The sequence below is a fragment of the Peromyscus eremicus genome, unplaced genomic scaffold (genome assembly GCF_949786415.1).
Source record: "Peromyscus eremicus unplaced genomic scaffold, PerEre_H2_v1 PerEre#2#unplaced_178, whole genome shotgun sequence".
In the NCBI taxonomy this organism is placed as follows: domain Eukaryota; kingdom Metazoa; phylum Chordata; class Mammalia; order Rodentia; family Cricetidae; genus Peromyscus; species Peromyscus eremicus.
In genome coordinates, this window is record NW_026734415.1 from 66,756 (window position 1) to 82,440 (window position 15,685).

Below are 15,685 nucleotides of genomic sequence, written 5' to 3' on the forward strand. Positions count from 1 at the left end.
CCCTCAGTATTTTTTTTACAGGTACTCAAAGACTATTTTAATATGTAGAGGCTTTAACAGATAGATTGTACACAAAAAGTTTTATTCCTGTATAAAGTACAAAACTTTATCACAATGGCTATTTTTAGGGTTTCTCTGCAGTATGAATTTTCCCATGATTTCGAAGACTACGGCTGCGTTTAAAGGCTTTCCCACACTGATTACATTCATAAGGTTTCTCTCCAGTATGTATTCTTTTATGCATTTGAAGATTACCATGTTGTGTAAAAGTTTTACCACATTGATCACATTCATAGGGTTTCTCTCCAGTATGTGTTCTTTCATGCATTTGAAGAGCACTGTGGAGTGCAAAAGCTTTACCACATTGTTTACAATCATAGGGTTTCTCTCCTGTATGTGTTCTTTTATGTATTTGAAGATTACCATGATGTAAAAAGGCTTTACCACAATGATGACATTCATAGGGTTTCTCTCCAGTATGTGTTCTTTTATGCAAGTGAAGATGACTCTGACGTGCAAAGGCTTTACCACATTGATCACATTCATAAGGTTTCTCTCCTGTATGTATTCTTGTATGCATTTGAAGAGCACTGTGATGAGCAAAGGCTTTACCACATTGATTACATTCATAGGGTTTCTCTCCAGTATGTATTCTTTCATGCCTTTGAAAAGCACTTTGAAAAGCAAAGGCTTTACCACAATGATTACATACATAAGGTTTCTCTCCAGTATGTGTTCTTTTATGCATTTGAAGACTGCCATATTGGGCATAGGCTTTACCACATTGTTTACATTCATAGGGTTTCTCTCCAGTATGTGTTCTTTTATGTATTCGGAGAATACTGCGATGTGCAAAAGCTTTATCACATTGGTCACATACATAGGGCTTCTCTCCAGTATGAGTTGTTTTATGAGTTTGGAGATTACTGTGATGTACAAATGCTTTACCACATTGATTACACTCATAGGGTTTCTCTCCAGTATGTGTTCTTTTATGCATTTGAAGATTACTGTAACTTGCAAAGGCTTTATCACATTGGTCACATTCATAAGGTTTCTCTCCAGTATGTGTTCTTGTATGCATTTGAAGAGCATTGTGATGAGCAAAGGCTTTACCACATTGATTACATTCATAGGGCTTCTCTCCAGTATGTGTTCTTTTATGTATTTGGAGAATACTTTGATGAGCAAAGGTTTTACCACATTGGTCACATTCATAAGGTTTCTCTCCAGTATGTGTTCTTTTATGCATTTGGAGATTGCTATGATGTACAAAGGCTTTGCCACAATGATTACATTCATATGGTTTCTCTCCAGTATGTGTTCTTTTATGCATTTGAAGATTACTATGACGTACAAAGGATTTACCACATTGATTACACTCATAGGGTTTTTCTCCAGTATGTGTTCTTTTATGAATTTGAAGATGACTGTCATATGCAAAGGCTTTACCACATTGATTACATTCATAGGGTTTCTCTCCAGTATGTGTTCTTGTATGCATTTGAAGATTACTGTGACTTGCGTAGGCCTTACCACATTGATTACATTCATAGGGTTTCTCTCCAGTATGTGTTCTTTTATGCCTTTGAAGAGCACTGTCATAAGCAAATGCTTTACCACATTGATTACATTCATAGGGTTTCTCTCCAGTATGTGTTCTTTCATGTCTTTGAAGATGACTGTCATATGCAAAGGCTTTAACACATTGAGTATATACAGAAGGTTTCTCTGCGTTATGGCTTCTTTCATGTCTGCAATGATAATGGGCACATGTAAAAGCTTTACCACATTCGATACAATGTTGAATACAATGTTGAATTGTTGCATCTAAATTAATTTTACAATTTGGTCCAGTTGTAAAGAGGAATCAGATCTTAAGGTTTTAATCACTGTGTTAACACTCATGTTGTTCCCCTTCATTAAGATTTTTTTTTAATGTTTGAAGATACCTGTGATTGTAAGATCCTTTATTATGGGGTTCACATTTACAGAATCTTTTTCTATATGAGATTTTTCACATATCTGAAGAGAACTGCATTTATAAATTTTACTATACTATGGGTCAGACTATATTTACTAAGTTAACTAGGACAAACATAAGTCTTTACACAATCCTGGTACCCATAGGGCTTTCTGCAGTGTGAGTTTGTTGATGTACTAACAATGAAGCTGAAAAACCAATTACTTGTATACTTGAATCAAATTCAACAAGTATACTCAACATGGGGACTGCACCATATCTTCTAATTGTGCTGAGAGAGAGGTATGTTACATCTGTCTATATCCCTATGCTCATAAAGCTTGTATCCAGAGTGACATATGATATACCTAGTAAAGAAAGAATAAAAACTAAAAGGTTTCCACATTGAATTCACAGTTTGACTTTCTGTTTTTCATAGACACGTGGTATAATGATTAAGGTTCCTCCACAACAACTACCCCTTGACTCTTCACTGTAACTGCCCTTCTCACAGTCACTTATCACAGTCACAATAAGGATATGAGTAACACTAGCTTTACTATGGACCATTTGTTTATTAGAAGGTTTTGGAGCATATAATTATCACCTCCTCAATGTGCATACCTTTTGTATTATGAGTGCTATGAAACTAAATAGATTGACAGTTCTGCAGCATAGCTCTCATGCAGCTATGATTCAAATGGTGGTATCTGTTAAGGCATTGTTTGCTTGTCTTCTTTCCTAAAAGAATGCCTTGCAAATGCAATTCACCTACCTGAAATTGAGGTATAAGGTTTTGTGAGAATTTAATAATCATCAATGCACATTAAGCTGTGCTTATTTACACTGTTGCTTTTGTTTAAAACTTCAGGACACATTACAATTTCTTCAGAGGTACATTTCTCTTAGCTTGCAGGTGATAATTACCTTTCATGTCTTCTAGAACTTTGACAATGTTCTTCAATATTATGGTCTTCCCAACTGTATCCTAAAATATAGTACCAGAAAATGTATGATATATTATTGAAAATTGTGCAAAATTTAAGTTACTATCATCAGTGAACCTTAGAATCATGCCTGATTTATTCACCTCACTCTTCTTTCTCAATCAAATTTGTCTCCTTACTTGAAAACTTGAAGAAAATTCCCTCTTACCTATGGTAGTGAGGTTCCTGTAGGTCTCCAGCATCACATCTTTGTAGAGATTCTTCTGGGAACGATCCAGCAAAGTCCATTCTTCCCAAGTGAAGCCGACATGCACATCATCATAGGTCACTGCATTCTAAAATATCCGATACATGTGTACAACAGAAGGCATGACATTAACAACAATGTAAATATATACTTCTTTGACAGTATAGTCATATAACTCTGGCACTCCCCACACTGATTCCATGACATAGATACTATAATGTAATCAGCAAGTCACTTTAAAAGGAAACTGAATAGGAGGTTCACCTCTGTCATTTTTGTACCCTGGAAATAGGATATCATCTTGCAAGAGAAATGCCATTAAAAAACATACAGAAACAAGTAAAGAGATCAACAGTACAGAGTACACATGAGAAAAATTGTATGAACAATTACTAAATAAAAAAAAATAAGATGGACAAGTGTATTGGTTCATACCCTTAAACCTTGCACTTAGAAGTCAAAGGCAGGTATATCTGCCTTGGAGTTGAATGCCAGCATAGTCTATGCAGTCAGTTCCAGAACAGCCAGAAGTACATATTAAGACCCTGTTTCTCATGCAAAAAATCAAACAAACAAAAAAAGATAGAAAGAACTCAGAGGTTTTTAGTGACATTTCTGCAAAAAGTTATGTATTCACTCCAGTTCTATATTCATCTTCCAGAAAACTGAAATGCCCCAATTTAAAGTGTAACATCAATAATATTTTACTAAAAGGAACTGCATGTTGAACAGTTACAAATGGACAGATAAAAACATTAGCAATATAAATGTTGATCATAATCAACATGGGGCAGGAGTTGGCTCAATAGTAAAGAGCTCTTGCTGGTCTGGCATCTAGGTGGGGTCAATTGCCAGTACTTACTCAGGGGATCACAACTATCTATATTCCAAGTTCCAGGTTTCTGAGACCATCTTTTGATCACTGTGAGGACCAGGTCCCCATGTGGTTCATATCCATGTATACGGGTAAAATACTCAATTTCATTTAAAAGAAAAAGAAAGAAACACACAATAGGCAGGAAGAAGATGATATACTTGCAATCCAATAACTCAGAAGGCTCAGGCAGTATTAATGTCATGAATACATGACATCCTGGAAAACAGAATGACACTATCTGCCAAATTTTAAAATTCAAAATATGAGTGAAGCTCAGTACAACAGCATATGTTTGCCATGGGAAAAAATTTACATTCCAGGCCCATCACAGAATAATACAAAAACAAAAAAGAAGGAATGTTGGCCACCTTTAATCCCAGTACTTGGGAGTCAGAGTCAAGGGGATCTCTGAGTTTGAGGCCAGCCTGGTGTACAGAGCTACTTTCAGGATAGCCTAGGCTACAGAGACAATCCTTGTCTTCAAAAACAAACAAACAAATTTAAAAAAAATCAGACTAGCAAACTGGTTTAGCACTGAATAGCAATTTCAATAGCAATTCTAAATTATGTGAGTTAGGGAAGGAGTCTATAATGGTGGTGAAGGCAGAAGAAGGAAGCTGGGTGATTAGTTTCAACCACTACACAGTAGACACAAAGAACAGGAAATAGGCTGAGGACATGGAGACTCATATCACATCCACAATGACAAATGTCATTCAGAAAGTGTTCTCTTACTAAAGGTTTCAGAAGCAATCAAAAGAAAGTCACCAAAGAGAGACACATGTTCAAATACATCATATTATCTGGGAGGTTTTACATTCAATGAACTACATTCAGATCCAGGTCACTATAGGATAATGGTTATCCATGAAGAAAAAGCATTTAGTCACGTCAATAATCCTCACAGTCTGCAACAATCCCTACTTGGTGATATTGCATTTGTGCTCTAACAAATAAAGCTTGCCTCGAGATCAGAGGGCAAAGCTAGCCACTAGTTAACCATAGACTACAGGCAGTGGTGGCATACACCTTTAATCCCAACAATTGGGAGGAGGAAGCAAGAAGATCAGTCTAAAAGAGAAACAGACCAAGGTAGTGGAGGCTCACACCTTTGATCTCAGCACTTAGGATCTCTTGCCTTTGATCCCAGTACTTGAGAGGCACAGGCCTTTAATTCCAGCACTAGGGAGGTGAAGACCAGAAGTGATATGGCTGGGCAGAAAGAGGAATATAAGGTGGGAAGAGATAGGAGCTCAGCCCACTTTCAGACTGAAGAGTTGCTGAGGTAAGAAGTGGCTGTGGCTTGCTCCTTTTTCCCTCTGATCTTTCAGCATTTACCCCCTATATCTGACTCTGGGTTTTTATTATTAAGAACTGCTGTGGGATGTATGGCAAATGTGTTGCTAATTAATCAATAAAACACTGATTGGCCGTTGGCTAGGCAGGAAGTATAGGCAGGGCAAGGAGGAGAATAAAGCTGGGAAGTGGAAGGCTGAGTCAGAGAGACACTGCCAGCTGCCACGATGAGAAACAGCTTGTGAAGATGCCGGTAAGCCACGAGCCATGTGGCAAGGTATAGATTAAAGGAAATGGATTAATTTAAGCTATAAGAACAGTTAGCAAGAAGCCTGCCACGGCCATACAGTTTGAAAGCAACATAAGTCTCTGTGTTTACTTGGTCGGGTCTGAGAGGCTGTGGGACTGGCAGGTGAAAGAGATTTGCCCTGACTGTGGGCCAGGCAGGAAAACTCCAGCTACAAAGAACAATTAGAATTTGAGCTACATGTGACACCCAATGTGGGGCACAAATGCAGGAAAAAGTTGCTTGCTTGTGGCTTTGCAGCCACTGGCACAGGCTGGAGCTACAGGTACCTGGAGTCACTAATCCCCAGGCTGTTTTTCTTTCTTTTCCACAAGCTTGTGAGTGAGTTGGAATTTTTCTGTTGTAGCCTATTTGCAGCAAACTCCATAGACTTTTGGGCTCCAAAAACTGCAAGAGTTAACCACATTCACACATTCCCCCATGCAGACAGCTGGATCTTTGGCTTCCCTCTCCCAGTAGATTGTGGGGTTTCCCTGGACACCCTCATCAAGCTGCTGCCACACTAGGTAGCTGCCTTGAAAAACTGCTTGGGCTTCTATTGTACTACACAGAGCAGTCAACCTCATATCTTCACTGTCATCATTGGAAGATTTGGTGAGACAATTGGGAATTCTTAAAGGAAGGAATTAGTTAAGGGTATTTTCCCCACATTAAAAATTGGGAAACTCTATTACAATGGAGGGAGTTAGGTCTCTGTATAATACTTGACAGTTTCAAAATGGAGCAATTAAATGAGAGGATAATTAATTTAGGTGAGATTTATGTAATGTCAATTATAAATATCTGTTTTATATTTTTGTTATCACTAAAAAAGTTGGTTAATATGAGTGCCAAGATACAAGTTTTAGAAAAACTTATTAAAACAGATCACAGAGATATTAGGACCCAGACAAGAGGAATTTAAAGAAGAACCAAGCTCAGGATGGCATTATAAGGTTAGAGAGGAACAGCCTGAAGTTTTCAAATAGCCAACCTTTATTTATCCAGTAATCTTATAGGGACTGCCAAATGATAGACATCCCCAAGGCTGTGTAAGAGCTGAATGGATTCCTGTACAAATATTAGATTTAAGGAGATTCAAGGAAGTGATAGTCTCATATGGCATGAATTCATCTTTTGTGAAACAGATGTTAAACTCATGGTCAACTAGTAACAGAATTATTCCTCAAGACTGGGGAGACTTGTTACAGTAGTCTTGAAGCTTGGTCCTCAATTACAATGGAGTACCTGGTGGAAAGATGAGGCTAAGACCATTATGAAGTAGGGCTAGAGGTATGGCAATCTCCTAAGGCCAATTTCTTGGAGAGGGAGATTATACTAATATAGAAAGGTAATTTCTGTATAATGACCACACACTAGCTTTATGCCAAGCAGCAGACTTGAATGCTTAGGACAGAATTGAAGTAGAAAAGAAAACTGAGTCATTGACGAAACTTATACAGGGCTCGAAAGAAACCTTGACTAATTTCTTACAAAGACTGACTTCAGTAGTAAATAGAATGATACCAAATTAAGAAGCTAGACAAATAATAATTGAATCTCTTGCTTTTGAAAATATTAATGTACAATGCAAAAGGGTAATTAGGCTGTTAAAGGCAAGATCAACACCCTTGGAGGAATGAATCTAAGATATAATCAACATTGTTTGTTTGTTTTGTTTGTTTTTTGAGATAGGGTTTCTCTATGTAGTTTTGGTGCCTGTCCTGGAATTCACTCTATAGACCAGGCTGGCCTCGAACTCAGAGATCTGCCTGCCTCTGCCTCCCGAGTGCTGTGATGTGTGTGCCACCACTGCCCAATACAATCAATATTGAATCTCATAACCATGATGATGCTTGGACAGGAGAGGTGATTTCAAGATGTTTGAAGAAAAATCAAAATGTTTTGTGTTTCAATTGTGGTAAACAAGGTCACCTAAAAAAGGATTGTAAACAGGGCATTCCTAGAAACAATGTTTTTTTCTAAGAATGATCCAAACAGAACACCTCTCCCTTCTGAAGTATGCAGAAGGTGTGGCAAAGCAGACATTGAATCAATGAATGTAGAACCACAAATGATAGAAAGGCAACCCTCTGCCCATGGCAAACATCTGCAAGAGGCCCCATGACAAATTTGGTTAAGTCATTTCCTGTCATCACAGAGGAAATTCCTTCCCAGAGCAATTAAAGAACCTAATGCCTATTGTAAAAAACCATACAGTTCTGGATAATAGAAGAGCTTTAGAAGATGAAGCAAAAATTTCAAGAGAAACCATAAATCAAAGCTGATAAAGGTTAGATTTGAACAAGAAAGACCTTTTGATTAGAAGAGGTGATAGTTCATCAATCAGCATGACCATTCAATCTAAACTAACATAAAACTAACAAATGCTTTTCATTTGATCAGATATAACTTGCCAAAAGGGAAACTCCCCAAAGTTAGGGTTGGGGAGGGTTTTGTTTTTGTCTTTCTAGGAAAATAAAAACAACCATCTTGAGGAACTTAAAGACCTTCGGACAAATAAGCATCCAAAGAAGAAGTGTGAACTACTTGAAAAAAATTACCAAGAAAAGGAATAATCTGACCTAATATAATCTCTGGTCTCCAAAAAGATGATAAGGCCACACTACTATGATTCCACCAGGACTATGATAATTCCACTAAATTAACAAACACTACCCAAAGATTGACTTTGGACTACAAACTTCTCAAGACAATTTCAAAGTGACTAGCTGAGATGATCCAGTCTCACAGACTACTCTAGGCAGGACTTGAGATGAGTCCTACACTTTCCCATTACAAAGAGACTGGACAACAAGTGATACAACCATCTCTTCCAGAACTCGACAATTAATCCAAATTTTTCTTTTCAGGGTCCCCTAAAGATGCTATCACCCTCAGACAGCAGGAAGTAAATTTAAGAACATGACACCCATGTTCCCAGGAGGTAGGGTGAGTGATTTTTGGTTGTTCAATGGGTTATGGATATTTGTCATTGTTTAGGGTAGTTGGTTACAAGTTGTATTGGTAATGGTAAGGAAAGAAGCTGAACAAAGTAGATTAGATTCAGGGTTCTACTTTGAAAAAAAAAAGAAAGGAAGGAAGAAAGAAATGGGGATATGGATATGATAGGGGAAAAGGGTAGATTATTGAATCTACTCTAAAAAAAGATATAGATATGATAACTGAAACTATCTTTTCATTTTCACTTATTTCTGAACTACTTGTCTTTTTTTTCATTGTAGACCTGAATGAGTAATCACTAATGACCATCCAACAAATTCAATATTCCATTTAAGAAATTTTTAATTCTGCCTTACTAAATTTCCAGGCATAGGCAGAATAAGAAAGATTTTGGAGCCAAAACATTACACAAATGACCTCTAGCTCAATTTTTTTATGGAGTCTATCTATTTTTGACTGAAATCCTATGATCCCAATGTCTACTTCCAGCCATTACTCTCAACATCCCTATCTTCCTGGTCCTACAAGAATAGTCAATTAAGTTCTGTGTACAAGTTTCTATGGTTTTTGCCACCTAAAGTCTTGATATCTTCTACATTCTTCCAAAAGACAACATTCCCTGGTTTGACCTAGCAACAAAATCACTTTTGGTATCCCATTTTTGTTCTAATTTGCTTCTCTGTTGCTGTGATTGAATCCATTAACCAAAAGATTCTTAGGTAAAAAAACAGGATTATTTGGCTGATTCTGTCAAGTTAAAGTCCACTATTTTGGAAGGCTGGGATAGAAACTCAAGCTGGCAACTGAAGGCAAAATCCATGAGCAAAGATTGTTTCCTGGTGTTCTCTCTTGCCTAGTTACCATCTCATGCTCAGATAGCTCCCTTTTTCATCCCAGGCCCACTTTCTTAGGGGTATTGCTACCCTCAGTGGAGGAGCCTTCCCACATCAATCATCAATCAATACAATATCTTATAGACATAGGAGTTTTGGGCTATTATGAATAAAGCCACTAAGAACATAGTTGAGCAAGTGTCCTTGTGGTAGGATGGAGGATTGTCTTTTGGGTATATGTTCAAGAATGGTATAGCTGGGTCTTGAGGTAGATTGATACCTAATTTTCTGACAATTCCATATTGATGTCCACATGGCTATACAAGTTTGCACTTGCAACAGCAATAATGGATCCCTTTGCTCCATGTCCTTGACAGCATTATTTGTCACTTGTGTTATTGATCTTAACCATTCTGACAGGTGTAAGGTGATATCTCAAAATAGTTTTGATATGCATTTCCCTGATGGCTAAGGATGTTCAACATTTCTTCAAGTGTTTCTTAGTCATTTTAGATTCCTCTACTGAGAATTCTGTTTAGAGGTATACCCCACTATAAATGGATTACTTGGTTTGTTGTTATCTAGTTTCTTGAGTTCTCATCATCCTGAGTGAGGCAACCCAAAGCACATAGACAAACATGGTGTGTACTCACTTATAGGTAAGTGGATATTAGCAGTTAAGTAAAGTACAATCACAATAATCACAGCTAATCACAGTACAATCCATAGATGCAGAGAGGCTAAGTAACAAGAATGGCTCTAGGGGAGATGCATGGATCTTCCTGAGAAGAGGAAGTAGAATTTGTGGCCACACTGGAGGCAGGTGGGGATGGGAACTGGAGGGATCAGGTGAGTAAGGAAGGGACAGAGGGGGTGAATACAGGGAGAGATGACTGGAATAGGGGACCTTTAAGAGTAGGATATGGAAACAGTGAAGTGCAAACTTCCGGGAACCTATAAGGGTGACACTAGTGAGGACTCCTAGTAATCGAGAGTATGGAAGCTGAACCAGCCATTTTCTGTAAGGCTCCCAGTGATGGGACTAGGATACCAAGCCAGCCACAAAACATTAGACTCACACTTTTCCTGCCTGTAAGTTATGCTAGGGCAATGGTGGTTCAGAGCTTCTGTATTGGACAATCAATGACTGATCTAACTTGAAGCCTAAGTTGTGAGAAGAAGCCCATGCCTGACACTGCCTGGATGGCTAGGAACTGGAACTTGGATGGATCAGAGAACCAAGGTAGAACCAAATACTGCTCACCCAGAAAAAAATCAATAAAATGATTCATAACTAATACTCTGATATAGTCATATATTGGTACCTAGCCCAAGTGCCATCAGAGAGACTTCTTCCAGCAGTTGATGGGAGCACATGCAGAGATCCCTATACAAACATTAGCTTGAGCTCTAGGAATCCTGTGGAAGGATGGGGTGAGGATTGTAGAAGCCAGGGGCGTTGAGCAAACCAGGAGAACATGGCCCACAGAATCAACTAAGCAGGTCTCATCGAAGCTCAGAGAAACTGAAGTGGCAATCATGGAGCCTGCATGGCTTTGTGCCAGGTCTGCATACATGCTATGGTTGTTTAGCTTGGGGTATTTGTGAGACTCCTAACTATAGGAGTTGAGGTGTCTCTGACTTTTGCCTGCTCTTGAGACACTTTTCTTCCTATTGGGCTACCTTGTCCAGCCTTGATATGAGAGTTTGTGCCTAGTCTTAGTGCACCTTGTTATGATGTGTTTGATATCCCTGGAAGGCCTTCTCTTTTCTGAAGGGAAAGAGAGTAGCAGTGGATCTGGGGAAATGTGGATTGGGGGGGCTGGAAGGAGTAGAGGAAGGGGAGATGGCAATCAGGATGTATTTTATGAGAGAAGAATACAAGGAAAAAAGAAAAAAATGAAAATGCAGTTAGTCTAACTTCAATAATCCTCATAATCTGTAACAGTCCAAACAGTGCAAATGCCCAAAGTCTCTTCTGACAATCAAGACAATCTCTTGGCTGTCACATCTTGTAAAATCAAGAAACAAATTAAGGATTTCCACCATACAATGGCACAGGATATATTCCCATTCAGAAAAAGAGAAATATGGTTGTGTTTCAGCTCCAAACTCAGGCAGACATCCCCTGCTCAGGTGCATGTCACACCAGCCCATGAACAGTAAGGCAGGCCACCAGTCCATGAAATTTCCACTCTCCCTACATTCCCACAGACACAATCCCCATGAACCCTACAGCTGTCACCTCCAAAGCCTTATCTTCTCCCCCTAATCAGATGGCTATCATCTGCTCAAGTTCAGGCCACACCAGCCAGAAGAATAGGTAAGCAAACTGAGGCAAAGACTCCCTGCTGGACCAGAGGTCATGCCAGCCATCAGAAATCCATGTATGCTACTCACCTGTCAAACTCCTCCATTCTTTTAATAATCCCCCAACATGATCCCTAATCCTACTTCCCTCCTCACCTCTGTGTTGCAGCCTCCAACTTGGGTAGAGACCTCTTGCTCAAACAAAGGATACCTGTCAGAGACCAAACATGGACCATGGAAAAGTACTAGCTAAGCCAGAGAATAAGCCCCTACCCTAAACCAAAGATAAGGAACAGGTCAGGCAGGTCAGGTAGCATAGCAACAGAACAATGGGCCCTGACCAGTGACCTTACCACCTAGCAGCCTCACGACTTGCATGTAGCCCTTCACCTGCACGTCCCCCTTCACCTGCACATACGGCACGTCATGCACCCCTTCCCTCCTTCCCTCCTTCCCTCCCCCTCCCATGCTATATAAGCCTTGCTGAGGAGAATAAAATTTGCAGCTTGATCAGAACACACTGTCTTGCTGTCTTCTCTCGTGTCTCCCCCATCCCTCTCATTCTCTCCCACAGGTGGGTCACCCCCATTGACACCCCGCTGGCCGGGGCAGATACCCATCTGCCAGAAGTCCATGTAGGCTACCTGCCCACAGATCTTCTCTACTCTCTCAGTGTGTCCTCAACACTATCCCCAAGCTCTCTCCCCACTTCCCTTTTTTCAGCCCCAAACTTGGGCAGATATTCCCTGCTGGGAAAGGCCACACCTACTGCAAGATTTCCAGCCCTCAACTTGCAGTGAAAAGCCATATTCAACCATAGGCCACACAGAGCAGAAGACCAGAGAGCAAATAGAAATCAGAGAACAAAACACTCATCCAAGAAAGATAAACTGAGAAATTGGCACCTAGACCCACAATCACTTCAAAACAAGATATGTGGACACCAGGATAAGAACACAATCAACAACAGCCAGACCAATGTCCCTATCAGATTCCAGCTATCCTACTACAGCAAGCCCAGAATTTTCCAACATAGTTGAATCACAATTAAGAGACCTTAAGACCAACTTTATAAAGATAATAGAAGTCCTTAAAAAGGAAGTGAATGAATCACTTAAAAAAATCAGCGAAAGGAAAAATGAAATATTGGAGAAAATGAATAAATCCCTTAAAGAAAGCCCCCCCCAAAAAAAAAACATGTGAGGGAAATGAATAAATCTGTTCAAGACCTGAAAATGTAAAGAGAAACAATTAAAAAATGCAAACTGAAGGAATTATGGAAAAGAAAATCTACATAATCAAGCAAGACCTACAGAGGTAACCTTCACCAAAAGAATACCAGACATGGAACAGACAATTTTAGGCTTTGAAGATATGATAAAAGAAATGGATATATTGACCAAAGAAAATGTTAAATCTAAAAATTTCCTGAAATTTAAACATCCAGGCAATCTGGGACACTGTGAAAAGATCAAACCTAAGAATAATAGGAATAGAAGGAGAAGAATCTCAGCTCAAAGGCCCAGAAAATATTTGAAAAAAAAAAAGATATTTGAAAATTTAAAGTTAATTTAAATAAAATTTAACTTAAAGAAAGACACAGGAGAACACAGTCCACAGAATCAACTAAGAAGGGCTCATAGGAGCTCATAGAGTCTGAAACAGTAATCACAGAGCCTGCAGGGGTCTGCACCAGACTCTCTGCATATAGGTTATGGTGTTGTAGCTTGGTGTTTTTGTGGGTCTTTTAAGAGTAGGATGGGGGTGTCTCTCACTCTTTTGCCTGCTCTTGGAACCCTTTTTCTCCTACTAGGTGGCTTTGTCCAGCCTTGATATGAGGGTTTGTGCCTAGTCTTATTGTAACTTGTTATGCAGGGTTTTGTTGATATCCCTAGGATATCTGCTCTAGTCTGAAGGGAAATAGAGAAGGAGTGGATCTGGTGACAAGGGGAACAGTGGAGAGAACTGGGAGGAGTGTAAGAAGAGGAAACTGCAGTCACAATATATTGAATGAGAGAAGATTAAATTTTGAAAAAAGAAAGAAAGGAATGTGGACACAGTGAAGGAAGACTGGACCAAGGCAAGACTAAAACTTAGCAGAGCAAAACAACAAATCCTGTAGCTCTGTCTCCAACAGGTGGGGCTTCATTCTCAAGGGGCACAGATAACTCTATCCCTGAAAATGTCCATACATGTCTCTCCTTTCCTACTTCCATCCCCTGTATGCAGCTCTCCATGGTAGATGTCTCATAGCACCTTTTTAAAATTTAATTCACCAGGAGATACTAAGAGCAGTCATTACAAAGTGAGTTTATCCCTTTTTTGAGTCTGGTAGCAAGGTGAACTGTGTCTAGACTTAGTACCAGCTCTAAGAGAGTGAGGCCCGTGAATTTTACAGAGAACTGAGAAGGCAGCTGAAGCCTTGGTTACTGCTGTTGAACTGTCAAGTGACATCAGAGATCTGAGAAGGAGAAATTTTACCTGAGTTAGTGATTGAACGTGACAGAGACTTACTTGCTGACTATGTAGACAGCACCTCAGGGTCCGCCATGGTCATTGAGGGCAGAGGACTCAGGGCAACAACATCAATCTTTGGCTGCCAGACCTAGATCTGCCAGGCCTCAGAAGATCTGACAGTCATGGTGTAGGAGCTTGTGGGGAAGACCAGTCTACCTTGTCTAGGCAAAAGTGAGGCAATGGATTCCCCAGAGTCCTGTTGTCTATGATCTGAAGAAGGCCCTGTCAGCAGTGGAGGCAAAAGGGAGTATTTGAGGTAATAGGAAGGTTTTTTTGTTTTGTTTTTGTTTTTTGTTTTGTTTTTCAAGACAGGGTTTCTCTGTGTAGCTTTGGAGGCTGTCCTTGAACTCACTTTGTAGACCAGGTAGGCCTTGAACTCACAGAGATCCACCCGACTTTGCCTCCCCCGAGTGCTGGGATTAAAGGAATGCACCACCACCACCCAGCTAATAGGCAGGTTTTTTTTTTTAGTGGCTGGTGCTTCCACTCTGGAGCAAGTTCTGGGTGGAAGTTCTTCTGTGCCCATCCATCTTCTTTGGAGGAAATAAAGGTGCTGCCAGGAGCCAGCATGTCTCTCTATCATAAAAAGCTTTTTAATTAAACATTTTAAATGCCATATTCTGCAGATCTCTGAGCATTTGAGGACTGTCTATTAGTTATGAAAGACTATCAGCTTATGCTTCCTAACCAACTTCAATATGTTAGCAGCTTTCATAAGACCAAGAAAAGGGGCTTGTGAGTTGGGGTCTGGCCCAACAGTGGGAAAGGAACCCTCTCATCTCAGGGAACCAGAAACTCCATTATAAAATATGTATCTTACTTATCAAATATGTTATTTAGCAAACCTAGGCCATCATTTATTTAAATCCTCCAGAAGCTTGGTGTTGAATACTTGGCAAAGACATAGGTGTAAATCTCTGAGTTAGCTTTTGTTAATCTGAATAGATCTTTATAATATTTAAATTCTATTATCATATAGAGTATATTATAAACCAGAGTTGAATCAAATACAGTTTACATTTCTATCATCATACAAAAAGTTCATACCAATCCAAAATATTTGAGGCTTGCTGTTATTTCACAGTTGCAGTTTTGTCACATTTGTGAACTTAATGCAAACACCTGAGATGCAGGTGGTCCTAGGCTACCCCTATAACAAGGTTCAAAAGAAGCAAGATTATTAAGGGGCTGGTAAGGCAGGTACCAAGGTGGTTTCCTTGTTGCCACTGCTTTTCTTTGTCATGGAGTTTCTAATGACCCCTGAGCAGTACATAAAAATAGAAGTGCTCTCCTAAGGCCTTGCATTGGCCCCTTGTTGAAGAAATGATAACCAGAGGAACCAATTGAGCAAATCTTAGGTCAAGGCCCCTTCTCTCCTGGAAAACTATTTAAGCTAGAGAGAGGAGAACAATTCCTCTAAATGTGTAACAGATTGTTCTAGGGCA

The 15,685-nt window shown here is 39.5% G+C and overlaps 1 protein-coding gene across 1 annotated transcript in view; it reads right to left on the minus strand.

Moving 5' to 3' along the window:
* Positions 1–15,685, minus strand: part of LOC131901640 (zinc finger protein 431-like) — a 29,665-nt gene continuing 13,980 nt past the window's right edge. The window contains exons 2-4 of the mRNA XM_059252751.1: positions 3,119–3,245; positions 2,891–2,951; positions 1–1,754 (exon numbers count right to left, since the gene is read on the minus strand). Coding sequence (XP_059108734.1) covers positions 125–1,754; positions 2,891–2,951; positions 3,119–3,245 — 1,818 coding nt within the window. The 3' untranslated portion in view covers positions 1–124. The remainder of the gene's footprint in view (positions 1,755–2,890; positions 2,952–3,118; positions 3,246–15,685) is intronic.